The sequence below is a fragment of the Humulus lupulus genome, chromosome 4 (assembly GCF_963169125.1).
Source record: "Humulus lupulus chromosome 4, drHumLupu1.1, whole genome shotgun sequence".
Classification (NCBI taxonomy): Eukaryota; Viridiplantae; Streptophyta; class Magnoliopsida; order Rosales; family Cannabaceae; genus Humulus; species Humulus lupulus.
This window is the reverse complement of record NC_084796.1, coordinates 147,363,116-147,386,084: the sequence shown is the minus strand read 5'-3', so window position 1 is coordinate 147,386,084 and position 22,969 is coordinate 147,363,116. Positions and strand designations below refer to the sequence as shown.

Here is a 22,969-nt window from a genome sequence, read left to right as displayed (position 1 = left end):
TTTGTTCTCAAGTTTGATCCTTCTACTCTTAAAATACATTAATAATACAGGTACCAGGTCGTCTGTAATAGTTTCCCACCAATCATTTTACAATTGTAATGCGAGCAAGGAAGCAATTCTTTAAGTGCTCAGTTAAGTGTAACATGTTCCTTGGTGTTGGCTACTCTCTTAAAAGATTAATGTATGCAAACAAAACACGAAGATACCAGCAAGACATATGTATACAGACACACTAACAGAGAGTGGAGAAATGGACCATTTCTGCAACTTATTGCATCTCACATTAAAGAACAATCCTACTTTTCCACCGAGTGTGTGGAAGTGAGAAAACTAGTGGGAATATAAATATGAAGCCCTGGAGTGATGACAAAAGTATAGCAAGTTTTATCTTGCTTGGACAGAATGAAAAACTGGTAAGAACTCAAAGCCTTAATCTAAACTTGCAATTACTAGCTTTAATGCTAATTAAATTGTTTGTGGCTAAACTGTCCACCACCAATAGGCACCCCCCAGTGACTTGCACCTTCCTCAACTTCAGCTTCCCAAGTTTAACTGCTACAGGTGCATGAACCTTAAGATCCAATGGAATTCGTCCAGTTTGCTGTTGTTCTTGCAATGCGGTCATTAAAGTATTCCCATACTGGGTTTGGCCTGTCAAGGCCATATTGAGCACTGTTTTGTTCTGATGACCTTGGTAGAAATTTGGCAGTGACCCTTCACAGAGCTTAGTTTTTGTGTACCATACACTCAGCTTACCTCCTTTCTGGTAGTAAATCCCAATTTTCTTGTTTGGATTGTTGGCTGTAATCTTCACATAAAATTTGGCGTAGAGTGTCATGTCGAAATTGAGTCTTAGGTCACTTATCTGTAAGCTGTTGATTGAATAGTTGGGGAGTTTTGGCTGGAAGACCAGGTAAAGAATGCCTGCAGTGGCTGCAATGATTATCAGCAAGAGGACTAGAAGGCTTATTGTCCAGCATACACACTTGCAACAACAGTTTCTCTTTTTGGCAGGTGTTGGTTGGATGGCAAGAATGAGGCGCTGTAATGGAGGGTGGTGCTGAACTGGACTCCCTTTTTCTGATGGTGTATCATGGGGGACCAAAGGTGCTGTTGGAGGTGCTTCAATATCTGCTGCTGGATGAACTCTCTGATTTTCCGTCATCACTACGTTCTAAAGATGGTTTGTCTTTGTTCAAATTTACATTTCAAATGCCAATGTTTGTGTTTGGGAGCCTATGTATAATCTGACATAGGTGGATTTTCTTGCCAAGTTTCTCTTAAAATGGGTTTAGTGGGATATGCTGAGTTGTCCTGTGTATAAGGTTGTTTCTGGGATGTAAAGTCCTCACCTTCCTTACCTAAACGTAAAATATAGGTCAGGAAAGTGCGGGTAGTTCAGCTAAGTAACGGGTATTCACTATTATCTGGAGAGCAAGGGATTTTTCAACATTTTGTATCTTCAATTGGCGCATCATAATAATTTATGCTATATTACATTAACGGGGTTTTAGCTTAAACGTTCTCTAAATTTTGAGATTATTCACTATTGTCAATTTAGTCCATAAGATTCTTTTTAATTATTTAAAAATAATAGCAATTAAGTCTTTCTAATTAATTTTTCTAACAATTTTTTTATTTAAAAAAAATTATATATCAATTTTTTTAAGCATCTTATGCATGGAATTTTAAAAAAAAAATTATTGGAAACAAAGAATTTTGTGAAAAATAAATGACTTAATTAAGGAAAAAATGAGTTTATATGCATAAAGTGGCTCCCTAATTCAAATATATCCCCTTCAGCTTGCACATAAAAAAAATATGCTGATTTTGACACATTTCCTAAAATAACTCTTATCATAATTTCTCACATTTTCTCGATTCTCTCTCTTCTTTCTCTATTGATTTCTGTACTCAGTCTGACCTCGAAGCACTACACCTAGACTGTAACGCCCTACCTCCTTAGAGTCGTTACTAAGTGAGTTTTAAACGTGCGTTTAACTCGCTAATCGAGATTTTTAGGTCAAAAGTGTAATTAAATCATGAACAGTGAAATAAACTTTGAAAATAATTCCATTTACTACAAATCGTTGAGTGTTTGACACTTGGGATCCCAAGATACTGTTTAGAAATATTTACAACATAAAATTTACAAGTTTGAGTCGACTAGACGACAAAATCTAAGTTTTAATACAACCGTCTCCCAAAATCACTGGCCGTGGCAGCCAGGCAGACCAAACATGTACACGCCGCTTCATGCTCTCCATACTCATGGTTGGCTGACTTTCCTCTTGCCCTTACCTGCACCACAGAGCACCCGTGAGCCGAAGCCCAGCAAGAAAACCCTCACAAGAAGATAACACATGCACAACAAACACTTAGCATATAATCAGGCCACCAACGGGCTAAACACATACGGTCATGCCGTCCCAGGCGCTCTACCAGGCCCTGGGTTCGCGGTCCACACCGTGAGGATATCCCAGGTATCCTTTAGGGTCTCACCCTGGCAGCTCGCACTCCACGTGCTCAACGCTGCTTCCAGCCCCATGCCGTACTCGGCCTTGCTCTCAACGTGCTAAATGCCGTTCCCGGTCCCCTGCCGACCTCGACCTGCGCCGTTCCCGGCTCTCGCCGAACGTTTATGTAATCGTATTCACAGCATAACAAACATATAATGATGTACAAATTCAATCAAAGGGCTACGCCCTACAATTCAAACATATTGGGATCAGCCCTGCATACAAGCTCTGTGGGAACAGTGGTTTTCTTACCTGTATCCCGAGCTTCCCGATGCACCAAGGTCGCGAGCACGATCCTCTAACTCGAGCCTCTCCAAGGACCTAGTCACAACACATATAAACACCCTTTAATGCTAACCAATCCAAAACCACTTCCCGGGACCAATCCCACACTCTCGGAATCCCCAAATACCTAAAGCAATACATCGGAAACATCCCCCGAACCCCCGGAGCAAAAGCTCAAAATTGCAAAATTCCATGTCCTGAAAATAGCCTAGCGTCGCGGCGCTGCCCTAGAGGGCCGCGGTGCCCAGCAAGTCAGAGAGCATTTCCCCTTCCTAGAAACAGCCTCGCGCCGTGGCACCCAAGAACAGGGCCGCGGCGCTCCTTCGCGAAACCCAGATTTCTGGGTTTTTCCCTGCGTTTTCCCCGAGCTAAAACCATTCCAAATCATTCCAAGCAAGTACCTAAGTCCCAAAATCATTTCAAAACCCCAAATAAACCCTTTAACAACCTATAAACATCATAAACAACCCCAATCACACAATCACACCCAAAATCCCATCTTGAGTTTCAAATTCCTAAAACTTAAACTATGGCTTCCAAGACTTAAACCAGAGCTTGAAAACTATAAATCATGCCTCTAAAATCTTAAACCACACCAGATACGAAAATTAAACATGCTAAGGATTCTTACCTCAATCAAACTTAGCTTGAACTCCTCCCAATTCCAGCTCCAAGCCCCTTTCCTTTTGATTATCCTAACTGAATTTTCCAAGTAAAACCAGCCATATTTCCTTTAGGTTCCCACACTTATTCTCTGTAAATTCAAGCTTAATTTCAACAAAAACAGAGTTCAAACTCTTACCTTTGATAATTCCTTGCTCAAATTCGAGTTTGATTCCCTCAATTCTCTTCCTAGGTCTCCCAACCTCAATCTTCCTCTTCTTCCCTTTTCTTCTAGCTTTCTCCCCAAATTTCAGCATAAACCCAATTGCCCAAATGAGAATAACGTGAATCACTTCTTCCCTTCAGCTCAAGCTTATCTCTTCTTAGCCAATGGACCATTTTACCCTTCCTTAATTATCCCTTCCTAACTAAACTTCAAGGGCTCTTTTGTCATTTCTTATCTATTACAATTCTAACATTCCTTTCAACCAAACTTGTTACTCTCAGTGGTTACTAGCAGTTACACAAGTTACCAAATTACCAGTTACCATTAACTCACAAGAACTCAATTTACAAAATCCCCAAAGTACCCCTAGGCTCCTCCCGAGCCGGGTAGTTAACCCCGTTGTGACCTTTAAATTAACTAGCTCTCTAGGACCGTCTCTGCACGTGCATCACATTAATATCACCACACTCACGTGGTACAAACCACATAGTACAATTATCACATTTATGCCCTCAACGGACTAAAATTACCAATTTATCCCTATCATGCAAACGTGGCTCACATGCACATTTATATCACCTAAACATGCATTCTAATCACATATTCATTTAAACTCACATATTATCATATTAATTCACTTATTGCCCTCCAGGCACGCTAATCAAGGTCCTAAACCTTATTAGCAAATCGGGGTGTTACATAGACCCTAAAGTACCCAGACTGGCAATGCACCCAGACCCCAAAGCACTACGTTGGGGACCCAAAACCCCGAAGCACTGCCTCCACACCATTGATGCCAACCCCCGATCTCCGCATTAAAAGCATTTTACAGCTAAATCTAAAGATTTTTTGTTGTTGCATTTAAATGTGTTTGATTGGATTTTTTTGGTATAGGTTGCTTCATCTGTAAATCTATAATTTTTTTTATTCAGCTCAATGATGCTCAATAGGTTAGGCTCGATACTTATGGATGCAATTCAATAGGTATATATGAATTAGTTCGATAAAGCTCAATATGGGGCTTGATGGGGTTTGATGCCATGCTTAGTAAGTTCATATTTTTTATTAAGTTCGATGTATAGCTAGATAAGGGCTCGATGGTATCCGATGCTATTCATAGTTAGTTCTTTTTTTTATTATTATTTTGTTCGATATAGCTCAATGTCGTTTGATAGTGGCTCGTTGGGGGTTCGATGGCATGCTCTGTTAGTTCATTTTTATTTTATTTTGTTCGATATAACTTGATGTCATTCAATAGTCTTGAATTGGGGTTTGATACCACTCAATAGTGGCTCGACAGGGGTTCAATGGCATGCTTTGTTAGCTCATTTTTCTATTGTGTTCGATTTAGCTCGATAAGGGCTTGATAGGGGTTCTATGACATGCTTAATTAGCTCATTTTTTTATTGTGTTCGATGCAGAAATCCAGTGGTGGTCTTAATGGCGGGGGTATACCGTAGGGATTGGTGCGTGCTTCGATGTCGAGATGGGGTCGTGGGTTTCATCGAGGCTGTGGGGCACGACTTTCGTTTGGGTTTTGGTGAGAGAGAGTAAGACAGAATAAGAGGGGTTTTTATGGAAATTTTAAAAAAATGGCATATTAAAATCCAACTTTGGCATTACACGGGATACTATTATAATAGGTGTCCCAAGTATATAAATTAAAATTTTCCATTGTTAATGTTTATCAAACTCAGATATAAAAAAATTCTTAATGTTCCAAACAAACATCCAAGTAATTATGTTTACACTTCTATATGAATAACTATTATCGATTACTTATGATATGATAAACACGTTAGATCTATTTTCTTTCTTAAGAAATATAATATAGTGCATAAATCAAATTTTAGATTTTTCAATGCTTGTATGTCGGAAAGTTAATGAATTTTTTTTGTTGTTTGTTTGTTGGTTGTTGTATTTTATTTTTAAAAAAAAGTATATGTAAGACAGTATACAAAATCATGTAATTTTCAAATGATATCCTAAGTTAGACATCCCACTATTTAACCTAATTAAAATAAGGGCCTTTTTCAGAAATAAACAAATAAAGAGAAAAAATTTAATTTATATGGTGGGTCAAATTTTTTTTTTCAATTTTATGGTTACACAAGAATTTTTCCTTTTATACGATCTCTTCTTTGAGACCCATGCTTCTACAAAATACTGCATCAGCCATCAGCCACGACAATTAACGGAAAAACTTCATCACCGGTGGTCATCAAGCTCCACAAGATCAACAAAAGTTCAATCTATAATCATCAAAATAACGTTGTGTCAAGGTATTGAAGAATGAAGGGAAAATAAACAAAAAAATCAATAAACAAACAAGTTAGAATATATTATCTAAACTCAAAACTGAAGATTCAACTCTTTTTAATTTAGTTTTATTTTTAACAAAATTGATCATTCGTAATTCATTAAAATGAATAATAGATTGCTTTTAACTTTCTTTTCTTATAATTCAAATCCAGATTATTATAGATGTTAGGTAAATTTACACATTTTGACCAAAAATACATATAGCATAAAATCTTAGGTATGTATTTATGAATAACACTTGATCACACTTATATTTGTTTGTTGATGTGCAATTAACACAAGCTCACCAAAAAGCAACAACAAATCAATAGTGATCTCTGATGTTGCGTTGCATTCGCATTGATGTCACTGAACCTGGGAAAAAAAATTGTATAATTCCCACTTTTAACGTTCTAAAAAAAATCTTGTATTATTTACTTTTTAGGAAATGAAATCAATATCAATTCTGATACAAAACAATGTACATTGGGATGACAAAATGAATCATGTTGATTTCAAAGCAAGTGGAGAATTGATGCCAAAAGATTGCATATATGAAGACCGAGCTCAAAAATTATATCAGCAATTGCATCGCAACCTAAAAACATCGAACATTCAATTACAATATCAAGTGAAAGAAGGCTAGCCACCCCTAAAATATAGTAGATGATGGCAACCTCCTTTCTTCCATGCAGCTGAAAATCAAATAAACATATTTCACAAGATATTCCTAATAAAATGTTTTGAAATTGTTTCCCATAAAATTAAGATTAAAAAAATCACGATGTTGAAATTTTTTTCAAATGTCATATTGATAACAAATGATTGCAAGTATGATAGCCAAATAAAAAAGATGTGCAGTCAACACAAAATCACCGCAAAATCAATATACATCAATCTCTAATGGTGGTTGCTGTGAAAAAGTGATGATGATGAAGAAGAAAGAATGAAAGAAATAGATGGAGAGGGAGAGGGAGAGGGAGGTGTTGGGCACAATACAGAGAAAATGAAAGTGAATGGGTTATGAATATAAAAATAAGAAGCTATTTTACCATTTAATTACACACTTATTATAAATATAAAAAACTAGCTATATGACTCCCTTTTCAAAATCTTGAAAATAGATATGATGTGATTCATCATGATCGTATGTCATATGTAACTCATAATGATGACTCATCTTCTCTAGCTAGGTAATAAATAGTTGTCTTTCTTTTATTTGTATTAAGTTGGAGTTGTTTGGCTCTTATTTCTTTCACAAACTTTTGTGAGAACACATATTTATTGCACATAAATATTTTATTATTATTATTATTTGGATATTAAGATGTTGATTAAATGATATTTACATATTTAAGTTATCTTTATTTTGTCTTTAGTGTGAGAACAAATATTTTTTGCACATAAATATTTTATTATTATTTTTTGGATATTAAGATGCTGATTAAATGATATTTACATATTTAAGCTATTTTTATTTTGTCTTTAGTGTGAGAACAAATATTTATTGCACATAAATATTTTATTATTATTTTTATGGATATTAAGATGTTGATTAAATGATATTTACATATTTAAGCTATTTGTATTTTGTCTTTAGTGTGACATATATGAAAGAAAGAAAAATTTTACTCGTGAAGAAGGTGACAAAACTTTTGAAAAGTCAAAGCAAAACATTTTGGAAGAATAAAATAATATTCTCTCTCTAGCTTTTGAAAAGAAAAAAAAATGATGAAGAAGCAGGAAAGTGTGAGTGATCTTGTGAGAGAGAATATATAGGGGAATGAGTGGTCTAATAATGAAAGGAAAAAAAAATAAAGAATAGGAAAAAAAAAGGAAAATGATGGATAAGAAGAATAGTTACAATAGAGTGTACTGTGTATGTGGGAATGAGTGGAGTGAGAAAGTGAAATTATTAAAAAAAAAAAAGAGAATAATGTAAAATAAGATGAGTTAGTATAATGTGCTATATAGAAACCGTATAATTGAAAATAAAGGTCTAATAAAATTGTATAAGAAAAAAATTGAAACAATATAAAAGAAAGAAATACCGCCCCATAGTAAAAATGTAAAAATAGGGATAATTTGAGTACTTTGTGTAAAATCTCTTAAAATAAACTATCCATAACTTATTTGAGTTTTTATCCTTAATAAGGGAATTAATTGTAAAATTTATGCTTCCATTTTGATAACCTCCAAAAATTTGCCTCAAATCTCTTTTTGGAACGAAATGTCCTTGAATTAAAATTTGCCACACTCATTCTCTCTCCTATCACCTTCTCAAGCACTCTCTCCTCACTCTCATTCTCGAAGTTCCTTGCCGGTCACATGTCTCTCCCTGCTATTCATGTTGTCTTTCTCTTTGCTGTCGTATCGTCTCTCTCCTCTCTCTCTCTCTCTCTGTCATCTCAATATTTCAAAAAATAAAACAATATACTTGTAAGTACACAAGTTTAACAAATAGTAAAATGGTTAAGAGATCGACATTGTCCCTCAGAGATTAAAAGTAATTTTAAAATATAAGTATAGCTAATATTCAATCATAATTTTTTTTTCGAAACAACCAATTTTGAATTATTAAACAAAAATACAAAGAATATATTAATTGCAAAAGAAAATGTAAATTAATTTGGAAAACGCAAGATATTCACAATCGTTAATGTCTGATTTCACTCTTAAACTATTCAAATCCTATTAATTGATGTCTCAAACTTAGTTCAATATTCTCCTGAATCTAGAACATTCTTTTATCTCTATACCTTTTCTCGAGTGTCACGTAAAGAATGTGTAAGTGCCATCTAGCATATATTTCTATATGACAATCTATCCCGACTTTCATTAAGTTTAACTCTAGAAACACTTCTAAATATTCTATCTCTCGATTTCACAACCTAAAATTAATTCGGCTACCTAGATGAGTGCTTATTTCTCAATCTCACACTACCTAAATTGTTTCACCCACTTCCAAATTATTTAAAAGTTCTCTTCTCGAATAATAATTCTCATAATCTAAATATAACTAAAATCATAAACATATAAGATAACTCACATGGAATATGATAGAAACATAAATTATTCAAGGTAGAACACAAGAGATGTAAAAAACAAAAATCAATTTCATTAACTCATTAAAATAAAAAATCGTAACAAGAGATCCATATACACCTAAAAAAATAAGAAAATTAGTCACTCATAATGTAGTTCACAGTCTTAATATAGTGTCAATAACCTGGAAAATAAAAGAAAAGTAAAGAAGAACATGAAAAAATGTTGAAAACTCGTCAAAGTGCTTCATTTGCTTCCTTAATCTCCCAATATGTTTCACCTCTCTTCCAATTGTATTTCTCTTCCCTAATATAGGTATTTTAGTCGTGCCCTAGCTCCTTGCACGTTCTTGTCCAACTCTAATTCAAATTTCAATTAAAAAAAAAACTTGTGAAAATTCCAAAACTCCCAAATTTTGTGGCGCTAGGCGATACATCGCTACCTGACATGTGACACATTGCCTCCTATTAGGTGATACATCATTTGTTATATGTTCTTGTTACTTTTTTTACTTTTCGGGAACACGTTGCTTCACGAAAGCGACATAACACAATATTCACTGTCTTAGTCATCCAAAATTACCCAAAAATCATCCAATTAATCTATTCCTACACACTCAAAGGCAACACATGAAATCCAACGAAAAACTTAAGGAAAACAAGTCAAAACAAAGAGTAAAAAATTGTAAATGAGTGCATAATGCATTCATCACTCACTTCTCTCCTCTCGTGTCGTTGGTGAAGGTGAGTTGCCATTGATTTTGATTCATATATATATTAAATATAAAACTGGAGTGAGTTTATATCAATCCAGGCTTAAAATTATGGGTTGTTTAGATTGATTTTATTTAATATTCAATAGGATTTCGATTGAGACTGGATAACATTTATATGGTTTTCACTAGGACTCGATGACATATGAGTTAGGTTTTCAATAAGTATAGAAATGGAAGAAACAATGGTTTGATGAAAATTGATAGGATTCAATTTACACTTAATGATAGGGATAAATTTTGAAAAGACAGTGTTTCGGTAGACTTTAATGCAAATTGTTGGGGTTCGATGGTGTTGACCGGTGTTTTGGTCAACGACACTGAGTCATTTTATATAACATGATTAATAAAATGAACTGAAATCAAGTAAACGACACACATAATTTTATAGTGGTACGACCCCAAGAGTTGGTAATGACCTACGTCCCCTTCCACTTTTATTAATAAAAGAAGTCTCAGACTCAAGATCAAGAAGAAACAGGGTTCAAATGAGTTTCTCAAGCTTGAGAGAAAGAGAATACAATTCAGTAGGGTTTTGTATTGCGCACAAATTCAGTTTAGAGATAATGACTGAGAGAGATCTCTATTTATAGAGTCTCTTAATGAGTTATGGGCCCTTACAAATTAACCTAGGCCTTACACGTGTACTGTGGGATTGTTATAACTGACTACAAATTCAAATGATTCAGAAATAATACAATTCAAATATCAATTACATAAATATCTTGGGATATGTTGCAGTATCTCGTGAAATTCGGATCTTCGGGTGAAAAATGTGTCGTAAATCGAGCAGGTCTATCTTCGAGCAACATCATATAACTGCTGGTATTAAATGGTCAAATCAAAGGTATGCAACGAAATATATGGACCCATTTTAATAAATATTAATACTAGCCAGGATCATACACATATGAAATATTAAATCATATACTAGCAGATCAAGGATTACCTCTTGTAGCCTATCAAGTGTCATTTAGTCTTTTTGTATATATCAACGATCTTCCTATCCAGTGTTTTGAGATCTCACACCCTGATCTTCCAGACCAATCCTCAAACACAAAAGACGTGTGTGTGCACGTAGGATTCAAAAGGTTGATTTATGTGACTCTCTAGATGTACTCAATACATGAGATCTATAGAGTTTTAACAGAGAAAATGTTTACAGTAGTTTTAAGGATTAGAGAAAACTATTGCTTTTTGAGAGAGAGTATATATTTTTATTTCTCAAAAATAATAACAAAGTCTTATTCTGAAAGTCACGTACTATCAGACTTATAAAGATATTTAATCTAATTAAATAATATTTATTTAATTAAAATATAATTAAAATTAAAACTAATTAGATATTACATTTAATTATTTATTTAAATCATATTTAAAAAAAGAATAATTGAATAACTGATTAAATAAAATTATTTAAATTTCAAAATTCAAATCACAGGGATTAAATCCCTGATATAAGAGCCACACATTGTACAATACAATGCCTAAGCTTGTATCAGGTATCCCTAATTTTCTCATTTGTTTATTTAATCAATCTTTAAGACAATATATATCAGTTAATTCAAAATTAACTTATCTTAAAATATCAATTTTAAATTAAATAAATAAATATCATATTATAAATAAGTATTTATTATTCTCTCTCTTTATATTAATCAAAACAAGATTAATATTAATTTTAACCTATAGTTTTTCAAAATAAAAACTATATAGTTAAATAATCAATTACCCATAATTATCACATAATTATTTCCTTACCTCGAAAAATTAATTCCTTTGCAATTTAGTCATTTCTCTTTACAAATCTTTCTTTTGACATCCTTACCCTTGACAGTGTAGGACAGAGGTGATCTGAGGACCATGGACCTATAATACGAGGCTACAATAAACTAGATTATTAATTAAAATATTTAATTTAATAATCTTATTTATTAATTCCATGATTACTCCACTATAAATATGGAATTGCACTCTAAGTATTTATAGAATTATATTTACAAATTTTTCTCTAGTAGTCCATTGATATAATCAATATATGTAGTTCTGTCCTCCATTATTGGTTCGTTAACTATAGTTGGTCAAAATTACCATTTTACCATTATAATTATCTCTTGATCCTTAAGTACCATTATTTCACTAGCGAATAATTAATCTATAATCTAATTATAGATTTGAGCTCAATAACTATTAAGTTCCAGAATCAACTCTTAAGGGAACCAATATTCGACCTGTTAGGAAAGCATGGATTCCATTATTGTAATTCATGTTCCTAGTCATCCATGATATTGAATCTCAAAAACAAAAGTGATTAGCCTCATTATTCTAAGATACATTAACGAGTGAAGCAAAATATCCAATAAACATAAACAGTAGTTCATGAATACTCAGGATTTAGACTGATCTACAAATGATTATCTTTTATGATAAGAATTAAATCTTTACGTCAAATGACAAGTTTATAAAGATAATTAATTCTCATCCGTCCTGTCATATATAATCTCTATTATATAAAACACCTTTACTAAGATGTCTATCCACATCAATAATCTGAATCTAGACTAGCCTTTTGTATGCTTAGCAAACCATACTAGTAACCATTCATTGAAGATTCCTTACTTTAATATGTTACTGACTATTTTATTCATTATATATGATCTTAATTCTCTCATACTAATACAATATCATATTCGCATGAATGAATATGAAATTTTCTTGATATTAATATATAATTAATTCAAAGAATAATTATAACATTCAAATATAATAAAATTATATATATTTTTTAAAACCATTAAAATATATTTACATGTTTTTAGGGCATTAATCCTAACAATCTCCCACTTGCCCTTAAAGCAAGTGAGACATCTCCCTTAATCCCATATTGCACACATGACCCATGAACGAATTTCCAGGAAGTGTCTTGGTAAATGGGTTAGCTAGGTTCTGTTCCGACGCTATCTTCATAACAGTCATATCACCTCGGTGTACAATCTCTCTTACTAGATGGTATTTCCTTTCTACATGCTTCCCTCTCTTGTGGCTTCTCGGTTCCTTGGAATTAGCTACTGCTCCACTGTTGTCACAGTACATGATTAGTGGCATATCCATATTTGGAACAACTTCCAGATCAATGTAGAACTTCCTCAACCAAACCGCCTCCTTAGCTGCTTCACAAGCCGCTATGTATTCTACTTCTAGGTTGAATCAGCGATTTTGGATTGTTTTATGCTTCTCCAGACAACAAATCCTCCACCAAGAGTGACATCGACCCAAATGTCGATTTTCGACTGTCTTTGTCTGATTGGAAATTAGAATCAGTGTATCCAGTAGGGTTTAGCTCACCCCCTGAATATACCAGCATATATTCTCTTGTTCTCCTAAGATACTTGATGACGTGCTTTACTGCAATCCAGTGTTCCAAACCAGAATTTGATTGATAACGACTTACAATCCCAATTGCATAACATATGTCAGGCCTAGTACACAATATAACATACATTAGACTCCCAACTGCTGAAGCGTAGGGATACTTTCTCATATCCTCTTCAATCTGAGGTGTCTTAGGACATTGTTCCTTGGAGAAAGCAATTCCATGTTTGGTCGATAACTGACCTCTCTTGGAATTCTCCATCGAGAATCTTTCAAGCACCTTATCTATATAATTAGCCTGAGAAAGTGACAAGAACTTGTTCTTCCTGTCCCTTAGGATTTGGATTCCTAGAACATAACTCGCCTTGCCCAAATCTTTCATTTGGAACTTTTCGGCTAACCACTTCTTCACATTTGACAATGTCTCTACATTGTTCCCAATGAGAAAAATCTCATCAACGTAAAGAACTAAGAAAACCACCACTTTTCCTTTGATGTATTTATACACACATGCTTCGTCAATATTTTGTTCGAAGCCATATGTTTTAATTATTTCATCAAAAGTAATATTCCAAGATCTAGATGCTTGCTTTAATCCATAAATGAATTTCAGCAACTTGCATACCTTTTTATCTTCCCCTTTCTTTATGAGCCCTTCTGGTTGTACCATATAGATAATTTCATCAAGATAGTCATTCAGAAATGCTGTCTTGATGTCCATTTGCCATATCTCATAATCATTGGTAGCTGCTATGGAGAAGAGGATACGAATGGATTTGAGCATGGCCACAGGAGAAAATGTTTCTTCATAATCAACACCTTCTCTCTAAGTGTAACCTTTGGCTACAAGCCTCGCCTTGAAAGTCTCTACTTTCTCATCTACACTTATTTTCTTGTATATCCACTAACACCCTATGGGTTTGACATCTTCAGGTGGATCCACATGTTCCAGACAGAATTGGAATACATCGATTCCATTTCTTGGTTCATGGCTTCTTGTCATTTCTCCTTTTCAGGATCATCCATTGCCTCTTAAAAGGTTAATGGATCATCCTTGTTTGTATCAGAAACAAGGACATATGCCTCATGTTCGTAGCGAATAGGTTGTCTCACAATCCTCCCACTACGACGTTGCACCAGGGTTTCTTATCCAGGAATCATGATTTCCTCAGTTTGTCATTTATAGTTTAATGATGAAGATGATTGTGAAGGAATTTTATCAGCTGTGAGTTTCTCCAATACTACCTTGCTCCGAGGTTTATAATTATTCATATAGTCATGTTCAAGGAAGGTCGCATTTGTACCTTTTGATCCTTGGGACTATAGAAATAATGACCTCTTGTTTTTGGAGCATAGCCAACAAAACTGCACACTTCCAACCTTAATTCAAGTTTCCCTGATTTAGGTCTAAGAACATGAGCAAGACATCCCCAAATGAGGAAATGGTGCAAACTAGGTTAGTTTCCATTCCACAGTTCCAATGGCGTTTTGCTAATGATCTTAGATGGGACTAGATTCAAAATGTACGTCGCTGTTTGAAGTGCATATCCCCAGAATGAGAGAGGAAGTGAAGAGTAGCTTAACATAGACCTGACCATGTCCAACAAGATCTTGTTTCTTCTTTCAGAAACACCATTTTGTTGTGGTGTTCTTGGTGTTGTGAGTTGGCATAGAATACCATGCTCCAGCAAGAAATCATTGAATTATAAATCCAAATATTCTTCACCTTGATCAGATGGAAGTGTCTTTAGAGTCTTACCTAACTTCTTCTCAGCCTGAGCTTTGAATTCTTGAAACTTACCAAAGGTTTCAGATTTTCTAAGCATTAGGTAAGTATGACCATATCTTGAGTAATCGTCAATAAAAGTGGCGAAATACTCATACCCACATCTTGCTTGTACATTGATTGGACCACAGGCATCACTGTGTACAAGCTCCAAAGGTTCTTTGACTCTATTGCCTTTCGCTAAGCAATGACGTTTGGTCATTTTTCCTTCTAGACAAGATTCACAAACTGAAAGAGTTCCAACTCTTAGTTCTCTCAAAGGTCCATCTTTTGTTAACCGTTTTATCCTATCTAGACCTATATGACCAAGTCTAAGATGCCAAAGTTATGTGTCATCCTCGTTTGAAACTTTTTGTCTTTTGTTACCTTGCGGTTTTGCCACTTTAAATAATTTTGAATTATTGAGTGTTCGTTCATTTGGTTTGAGAATATACAGTCCGTTATTATGTTCTGCTTGACATATTTTGAAACCATTCATTGAAATAACAATCGCATTATTACTAAAAGAAATATAAAAAAATTGTTCATGCAACAAAGATAAAGAAACTAAGTTTCTAGAAAATCCAGGAATAAAATAAACATTTTTCAAAACTAAATAATTGTTCCCAAAAATTAAATAGACTGTTCCCTTTGCTTTTACTGAGACGAGCGCTCCACTTCCAACTCACATGGTCAACTCGCCATCTGCCAGCTCCCTTGATGACTCAAGTATCTGCATGGAAAAACAAACATGGTTAATGGCTCCTTAATCTAATACCCAAGATGACATATCGTCTTCCACTACACAAGCTTCAAGTACAAGCAAATCATATTTACCTTTCTTTTTCAGTTCAGTGAGATACTTCTTGCAGTTTCTCTTCCAGTGACCTTCAACTCCACAGTGGAAACATTTTCCTTTTGGTTCTTTCTTCTTGGAGTTGTTGTCATTCTTGTTTTCCTTGGCTTTTGGTGCCTTCTTGCCTTTCTTAGATTTCTTGCCCTTTCCTTTATCCTTATCATTGTTCTTCTTTCTCTTCTTGGATTTCTCCTAAGAGTTTGAAGGTTTCTCCTCTACCACATTTGCTTCAGTCTCTTTTGTAATGGATTTGTTAAGAGACTCAAATTTCTGCAGTTCATTCAACAGCTATGTAAGGACCCGACTAACTTAAAGACCTCGGACCTTTAAAAAAAACTACTAAGACATACTACTATCTTTTGGATATATACATAAAATAATAGACTTTATTATAGAAAATCCAAAATACGGGATCCCATTGTTTATACATAAAATCATAAATAAAACGAAACCTTTATTTTAAATGTTCAAATACTAAATGCGAAAATCATAAATACATAAATATAAGACTCAAATATCAACGTCATCCTCGTTCGATTCAATCAGTCCATTCCTTTAGTCCTCTCCCAATACACATACCAAAGCCACCTAAGATCCATCCCGTCTTCCATGTTCATTTACCTGCACCATCTAAATAAAAAGGAATGAGCCTAATGCCTAGTAAGGAAAAACTACTAAAGGATAACATAAAAAATAAGACGTAAAAACAAAAAAAATAAAACATAAAACATAAAAATGGACTACAATATTAATGGCCATTAACTCATTACCATAGTATGTGATAAAAACCATCTACAGTCCTCTTGCTACTATTTAGAGGTAGGTTTAAACACAACTATAGTCTACGATAATGATAAAAATCTCAGGATTTGCTTATTTTCTATCTAAGCAACCATATTTCCCAAGTGACTACAAACATAAAAACAACATACATACTTACACAAAGCACATAGCACATAATCATAGTACATAAAATATAACTTATTTTCCTTACCAAAATCCAGGGTATTGGAGACAAGTGCAGGATTGGAAACTCCTAAAACCAAACAGTAAAACCATAAGTTTCCTAAAGAAAAGAAGATCTAAACCATCAAGATAGGAACTTACCGAAAACCTTAAGTTTCAAAGAAATTAAATATCTAACCAAAAGCCATTATAACAATTTAGGATTTAAGGTAAAGGAAAAGAATAAGAGGAACTGTAATGAACTAAACTTGAGGATTAAGAGTACCTTAGATAGCTTAGAACTTCGATCTACACCTCAATACCAAAATAACACTCTAGCTTACTTCCCAAGTGTTTAGAAAAGCTTAGATTTGATAGCTTTCAACCCCAAAACCCTAGTGTTTCTCTCTAGAACGAAAATAGTAGCTTGGAGGCTCTGAGAAGTGTTTGAAAGATTATGCAAATGGCTGAGTGAAGGGTCCTATTTATAGAGTTCAATGAGTGAAACTAACTCCCTTTAAAATGAATAAATAAATAAATAAAAATGGAGTTTTATGCTAAACAGATGCCCATACCTCGGTCAAAATTATTCAAGAGCAAGTCCAAGATGTTGAGGGCTGTTGCTAGCTCGGATTCCACGAAGTTTCAAAAATAGCTGAGGGAGCAGATATATCGCCTGCCCCATATTCACGAGACTCCGTGGTTTCGTTCGTGCGAAGTCGACGTGTTTTCCGTATCAACATAGGCGATATATTGACCCCTATAGCTGTGATATATTGACTTACGCTGATATATTAAACACGTTTTTGCACACTTTCATCACACTTGAAGCTGTTGATTGAGTAATACAAGATCCTAACATTTGAGGGAAGGTTCTAGACTTCCTAGGTTTATCCTTGATTAATTTATTCATCTAAAACCCTTATATCCTTAATAAACATACATGTGACAAATGTCACATTCTTAATTATTCTATCTAAACCTTAGGTTATAATAAATAATACTTCTAGGACCAACTTCAATAATCAAACCTTATGATAAAATTAATATTTCTAAACTATAGGTTAAACTTACAAAATCCATAACTATCTCTACGAGTTTTCAAATAAATCCCGACTTGAACCAATAACCACGAATACTAAAATACTATAGCACAAGCTACTACTATCTAACTAAACAAAATTCCGAGACGCTACAAGCTGGGTCATGTTGAATTCCAACTTATTCATAATATAGTTGGCGGTGAACACAGAAAAGGCAGGAGTGAGCGATTCCATCATAATGCTTACTTGTGTACGCTCATCAATGACAACCCCATGTATTTCTACTTCATGCATCACGTTAATCATGTGTAAAACATGTTTACGTACATAAACACCTTTCTTCTTCTTAGTAGTCATGTAGGTTCTTGTAGCCTCATGTCTACTTTGATCAAATTGCTGCCCAAATATGGCCTGCAGAGAATCCATTATCTCAAACGCAGTTTCCATGGGTTCATGCTTTGTTCTAAAAACATCATTCATGCTCACAAGCATGTAACACTTTGCCTTATTATTGGATTGAATCTAGGCATCATACTTGTCCCGAACATTCTTCGGGGCAGTGGCAGCTGGCTCTTCAGGACATTCCTTAGTCAGGACAAAATTGTGGTTCTCACAGATTAACATAAGATTTAAATTTGAATTCCTTCTTATAAAATTATCACCATTAAGTTTTTCAAGTGATAGTAAAGTGGTAATTGGATTGCCACCATTCGACATTACTGAAATAAATAAAATACAATAATATTATCATTTAAAAAAAATATCAATGTTTTGGAAAGTAAACATGGTGCATGAATGCAACAATTAAAACACATAAATGAACACTTACCTATCCATGATAAAACTACCCAACAAATAAAGTGTCGCCTTACGGTCGGTCAAGTTAAATTCAGATAGCTTATAAGACAATCTTATCTTTCTAATTTAAAACTTAAAATAACTTTTTATTTTCTCTTTTAAATATAAAGTTCCGCTTGTTTGGTCAAGGTGTAATTATCCACTGCAAAAGCTTAATTACATCTTTGTAAGTGTAACCTGTTATCCAATGAATTAGCATTTGTGACGTGGCAAATAATCTCTTGACACGTGGCTGACACCTGGAGCGTCTGCTAGAGTATCGACCAGGAGACACACCAGAAGCAGGACAGACCTGTTTTTACCACGACCAGACTGGTCGGTGGTTCCGCTGGCAATCAACATTTATGGAAAGATCTTATGTATCCCGAATTTATTTCATGCAATCTTCTGAATATCCCATGATTCAGGGGATAATATCTGTAACAGTATTGGGCAACCCTCCATGAGCCTATAAAAAGCAAGAGATGGCTCATGGGAAGGGACATTTTGGAGCCCGGAAATCATAGAGATTACAGAAATTATCTGTGAAAACTTGTATTGTTTATGAGGAGTGTTGAAACTCATTGAACCCAAGTTCTTTGATCACACTTTTGGTCCCATATCAATATCATTCTAAGTGGACGTAGGTCATTACCAGATCCTGGGGCCGAACCACTATAAATTACTGTGTTTTCTTTACTTTTGTCATTACGTTATTATCTATACATATTTCGTCTATATCATTCATATTTTGACTCTGTGTCAGTTGGCTAAATCGTGGGTCAACATTCTGGTGCTTTCATTGAGAGGACGACTCATCGTTGTTGATAAAACTAATGGCGAAAGCAGGGAAGAAAGCTGCTCAGACCGCTACCGCTGCACTGTCGAATCTGCCACCTCCTCCTCCCCCTGCAAGCATGGCGAAAGATGAGCCACAGCTAGATTTTGAAGAGGAGGAAATGGACGATGCGACTCTGAGGAGCACCTTGGGCACGTTGCAGGAAGAGTTGGCTAGTCTGAGAGCCAATCAAGAGACTGCGGCAGAAGCTATGGCGAGGCAGCAGCAGGAACTTGATCGTCAGCGGGCGGAGTTAAGCGAGAGACAAGCAGAGGTGGATCGCCGCCAGACTGAGGCCATGGCAGCCCTTGAAGCGGCCTTGCTGTTGGCCAGAAATCAGGCCGCGCCTGCCTCGCAGCCTAATCAACCGGAAACTGGGCCACCCCAAGGAGGTCCCAATCCTAGCCCACCAGTCCATCCTTCAAGTCCGCAAAGGCCTGAACAGCCCCAGATGCCCCATGACGACGTCCCACTGGACCCCGAGGCAGATCCACCATCCCACGCTGCTCGAGGTAATCCCCCGCAGCAAAGGCAGAATAGAGCCGAGCGACAACCTCGTAGTCCTAGACGCCGCGAGAATGATGGGCCACACCAAGCGAACAGGGGTCACCACCCTCCTGGTAACAGGAGAGACTCGGAGTTAGGCTCTGCGGTTCGTGGATCCCAACGGCATGATAATGCGCGGGGACATCGCGACCAGCGCAGGCCACCCTCTAACGCTCGGGGTGTTTCTGCCAGAAACGGGAATAGAGGGAACAACCAGTCTTACCACAGCCAGTCAAAGTTCAAAGATGGCCACGGCTACAACGAGGCTGACTCAGGCAAGGACAATGCTGATGGGAGGAACGGAAATAGAGGCAAGAGCAGGAGCCAAATACCTCAAGATGATCAACCAAATAGACACGATGCTGGGGGGCAACCCAGGCAAAATAATGTCTTCAACCGGCTCGGAGGTAGCGAGCAACGGAGAAGAGAGGAAGATCTAAGAGACATACTCAATGATCGTCGAGAGAAGCATGGTGAGAACATCCCCCCAGCAGCAGAGACCATAGCTATTCCTACTACGTTGCAAGCCCAGATAGACGCGCTAAATCAGGCTGTGCAACAGCTGGTCGGAGGAAGGACCTCTTACATCAATCACGATAGAAGAAAAGGCACTCCATTTATCCAAAGAATAGCCAACGCAGAAACTCCCGGCAAGTTCAAGATGCCTACGCTCCCAAACTTTGATGGATACGGGGATCCCGTCTCGCATGTGAATAAGTTTGAAATCCAGATGGACATTCAGAAGGTGTCCGAAGACGCTCGGTGCAGGATCTTTCCTGCAACACTTTCTGAAGCCGCGCAGGAATGGTTCTTTAAGTTCCCACCTGCCAGCATAGTTTCCTGGGAAATGTTCGTAAGGGAGTTCTACGGACAGTTCTACGCAAGCCATGTCCACCCGACCGAAGCAAACCAACTGGTCGAGATCCGCCAGCAGGATGGAGAATCACTGAAGGATTACATCCAGCGCTTTATGCGAGCGGCAGCCGGAGCAAAGACAGTCGGGGACGAAGGAAAAATGATGGCTATAACCGTGGGAGTAAGGCGCCGTTCGCCCCTATGGAAAAGTCTTCGTAAGGATGGGGTTAAAACCACCCAGGAGTTCTTAGATCGAGCTGATCGGTATATCAAGCTCGAAGAAGCCATTGCCGATGATGGAAAACCCTCGAACAAGGGTAAGAAGGCTGCCGAACCCGCCAAAGCCGCCAATGGCACCAAACCAAATGGCAACGGCAAGGGCAACGGAAACGGCAATGGTAATGGCAAGAATGGTGGGAAACGGCCACACAATGAGCCTTCCACCTCCGACAATAAACGAGCCAAGGGTAATCGTTATGAACCTAGATTCACTAACTACACTGCCCTCGTTGAGTCTCGAGGAGAGGTTTACCAGGCTACAAGCTCTAGTGTGCCCTACAAGAAACCTGGGCCCATTCGAAAAGACATTTCAAAAAGAGACAATACCAAATTCTGTCGTTACCATAACGACTACGGACATGACACCAATGAATGCAACCAGCTAAAAGATGAAATCGAGTTCCTCATTAGACAAGGACACTTGAGAAGGTACGTACGGGCCTCGGGAACTTCCCAACGAGAAGCTCCAGGTGGCAACGAGCAGACGTCCACACGCCAACGCTCGCCACCGTTACAGCCTGCCCCCGTAGCCGGAACACTTTTAACCATCTGTGGAGGCTCGCACCTTGCAGGGAATAACGGAAAGGCTAGAGAACGATATGCTCGAACTCTACACCACGACCAAGACATCGAGATGATGACTGTGGAGGACCGAGCGCCGAAAAAGGCCCGCTCAGAGGAGTGCGGGATAACCTTCTCTGAGGGCGATGCCCAACACGTCCGGTTCCCACATTCCGATCCGCTGGTCGTGGACATCCAAATGGCCAATATGATGGTAAAAAGAGTACTGGTCGATACAGGAAGTTCAGTGAACATCCTGTATAAATCAACGCTGGAACGCATGAAGCTGTCCGTGAAGGACTTGGAGCCCTGCAATCAAACCATATACGGCTTCTCTGGAGAAGGACTCGCACCAGCCGGAATGATCAAACTCCCAGTGACAACGGGTACAGCGCCTGCCTCAAGGACATTACTCGCCACTTTTGTAGTGGTCGATTGTCCTTCAGCGTATAACGCCGTTATTGGAAGACCCATACTGGTTGAACTGAGGGCCATTATCTCCATGTGGCATCTAGCCATGAAATTCCCAACAGACGCAGGGGTAGGATGCGTTTTGGGAAACCAAAGGGAAGCCAGGGAGTGCTATAACGCCTCAATCACAAAGGCAAAAAGTGGAGCATCGAGGAGCGCTACCCCAGAACGATTGCAGATGACGGAAAACAGACAAACCCAATCAGGTGGAAAAGTCACCAAATAGGGTGTTGCCCAAAGTGAGGATACAGATTTGGATCCTCGCTTTGGGGATTTTGAAGAAAATGTTGGACCCGTCGAGGACCTGGAGGAGGTCCAGCTCGATAAAAAAGACCCGACCCGAATCGTAAGGGTTGGGAAGAATTTAGAACCTACCGCAAAGCAGGCGCTGGTGGAATTCTTGCAAGAGAACCAGGGAGTTTTCGCCTGGTCACATAAAGACATGGTCGGAATAGATCCTACAGTGATCAGCCATGTCCTGAACATAAACAAAGTCTTTCCACCGGTGCAACAGAAAAGAAGGCTGCTCGATAAAGACAGATCAAGAGCCTTGAAAGAAGAAGTCGAAAGACTTAAAGAGAATGGGTTCATCAGGGTGGCGTTTTATCCATCATGGGTCTCCAATCCGGTGCTGGTCCCCAAGCCTAACGGCAAATGGCGGACCTGTGTGGATTTTACAGACCTCAATAAAGCCTGCCCAAAAGACTGCTTCCCACTCCCGAGGATCGACCAGCTAGTCGATGCAACTGCTGGGCATGAGATCCTTTCGTTCATGGATGCATATTCAGGCTACAATCAGATCAGCATGCACCCCCCTGATGAGGATCATACAAGCTTTTGGACCGATACG

The 22,969-nt window shown here is 37.1% G+C and overlaps 1 protein-coding gene and 1 long non-coding RNA gene across 2 annotated transcripts; both read right to left on the bottom strand.

Moving 5' to 3' along the window:
- Positions 1–243: 243 nt before the first annotated feature.
- On the bottom strand, positions 244–1,515 carry LOC133830892 (NDR1/HIN1-like protein 6). Its single transcript, XM_062260998.1, has one exon. It carries the CDS (start codon positions 1,163–1,165, stop codon positions 422–424), a length of 744 nt encoding a protein of 247 aa, XP_062116982.1. The 5' UTR covers positions 1,166–1,515; the 3' UTR covers positions 244–421.
- A 489-nt stretch (positions 1,516–2,004) lies between these two features.
- Positions 2,005–3,785, bottom strand: LOC133829217 (uncharacterized). Its single transcript, XR_009891623.1, has 4 exons — positions 3,607–3,785; positions 3,436–3,503; positions 2,418–2,840; positions 2,005–2,301 (listed from the first exon to the last, which is right to left on the bottom strand). It is a non-coding gene; the product is annotated as an uncharacterized LOC133829217 (long non-coding RNA).
- Between the last annotated feature and the right edge of the window lie 19,184 nt (positions 3,786–22,969).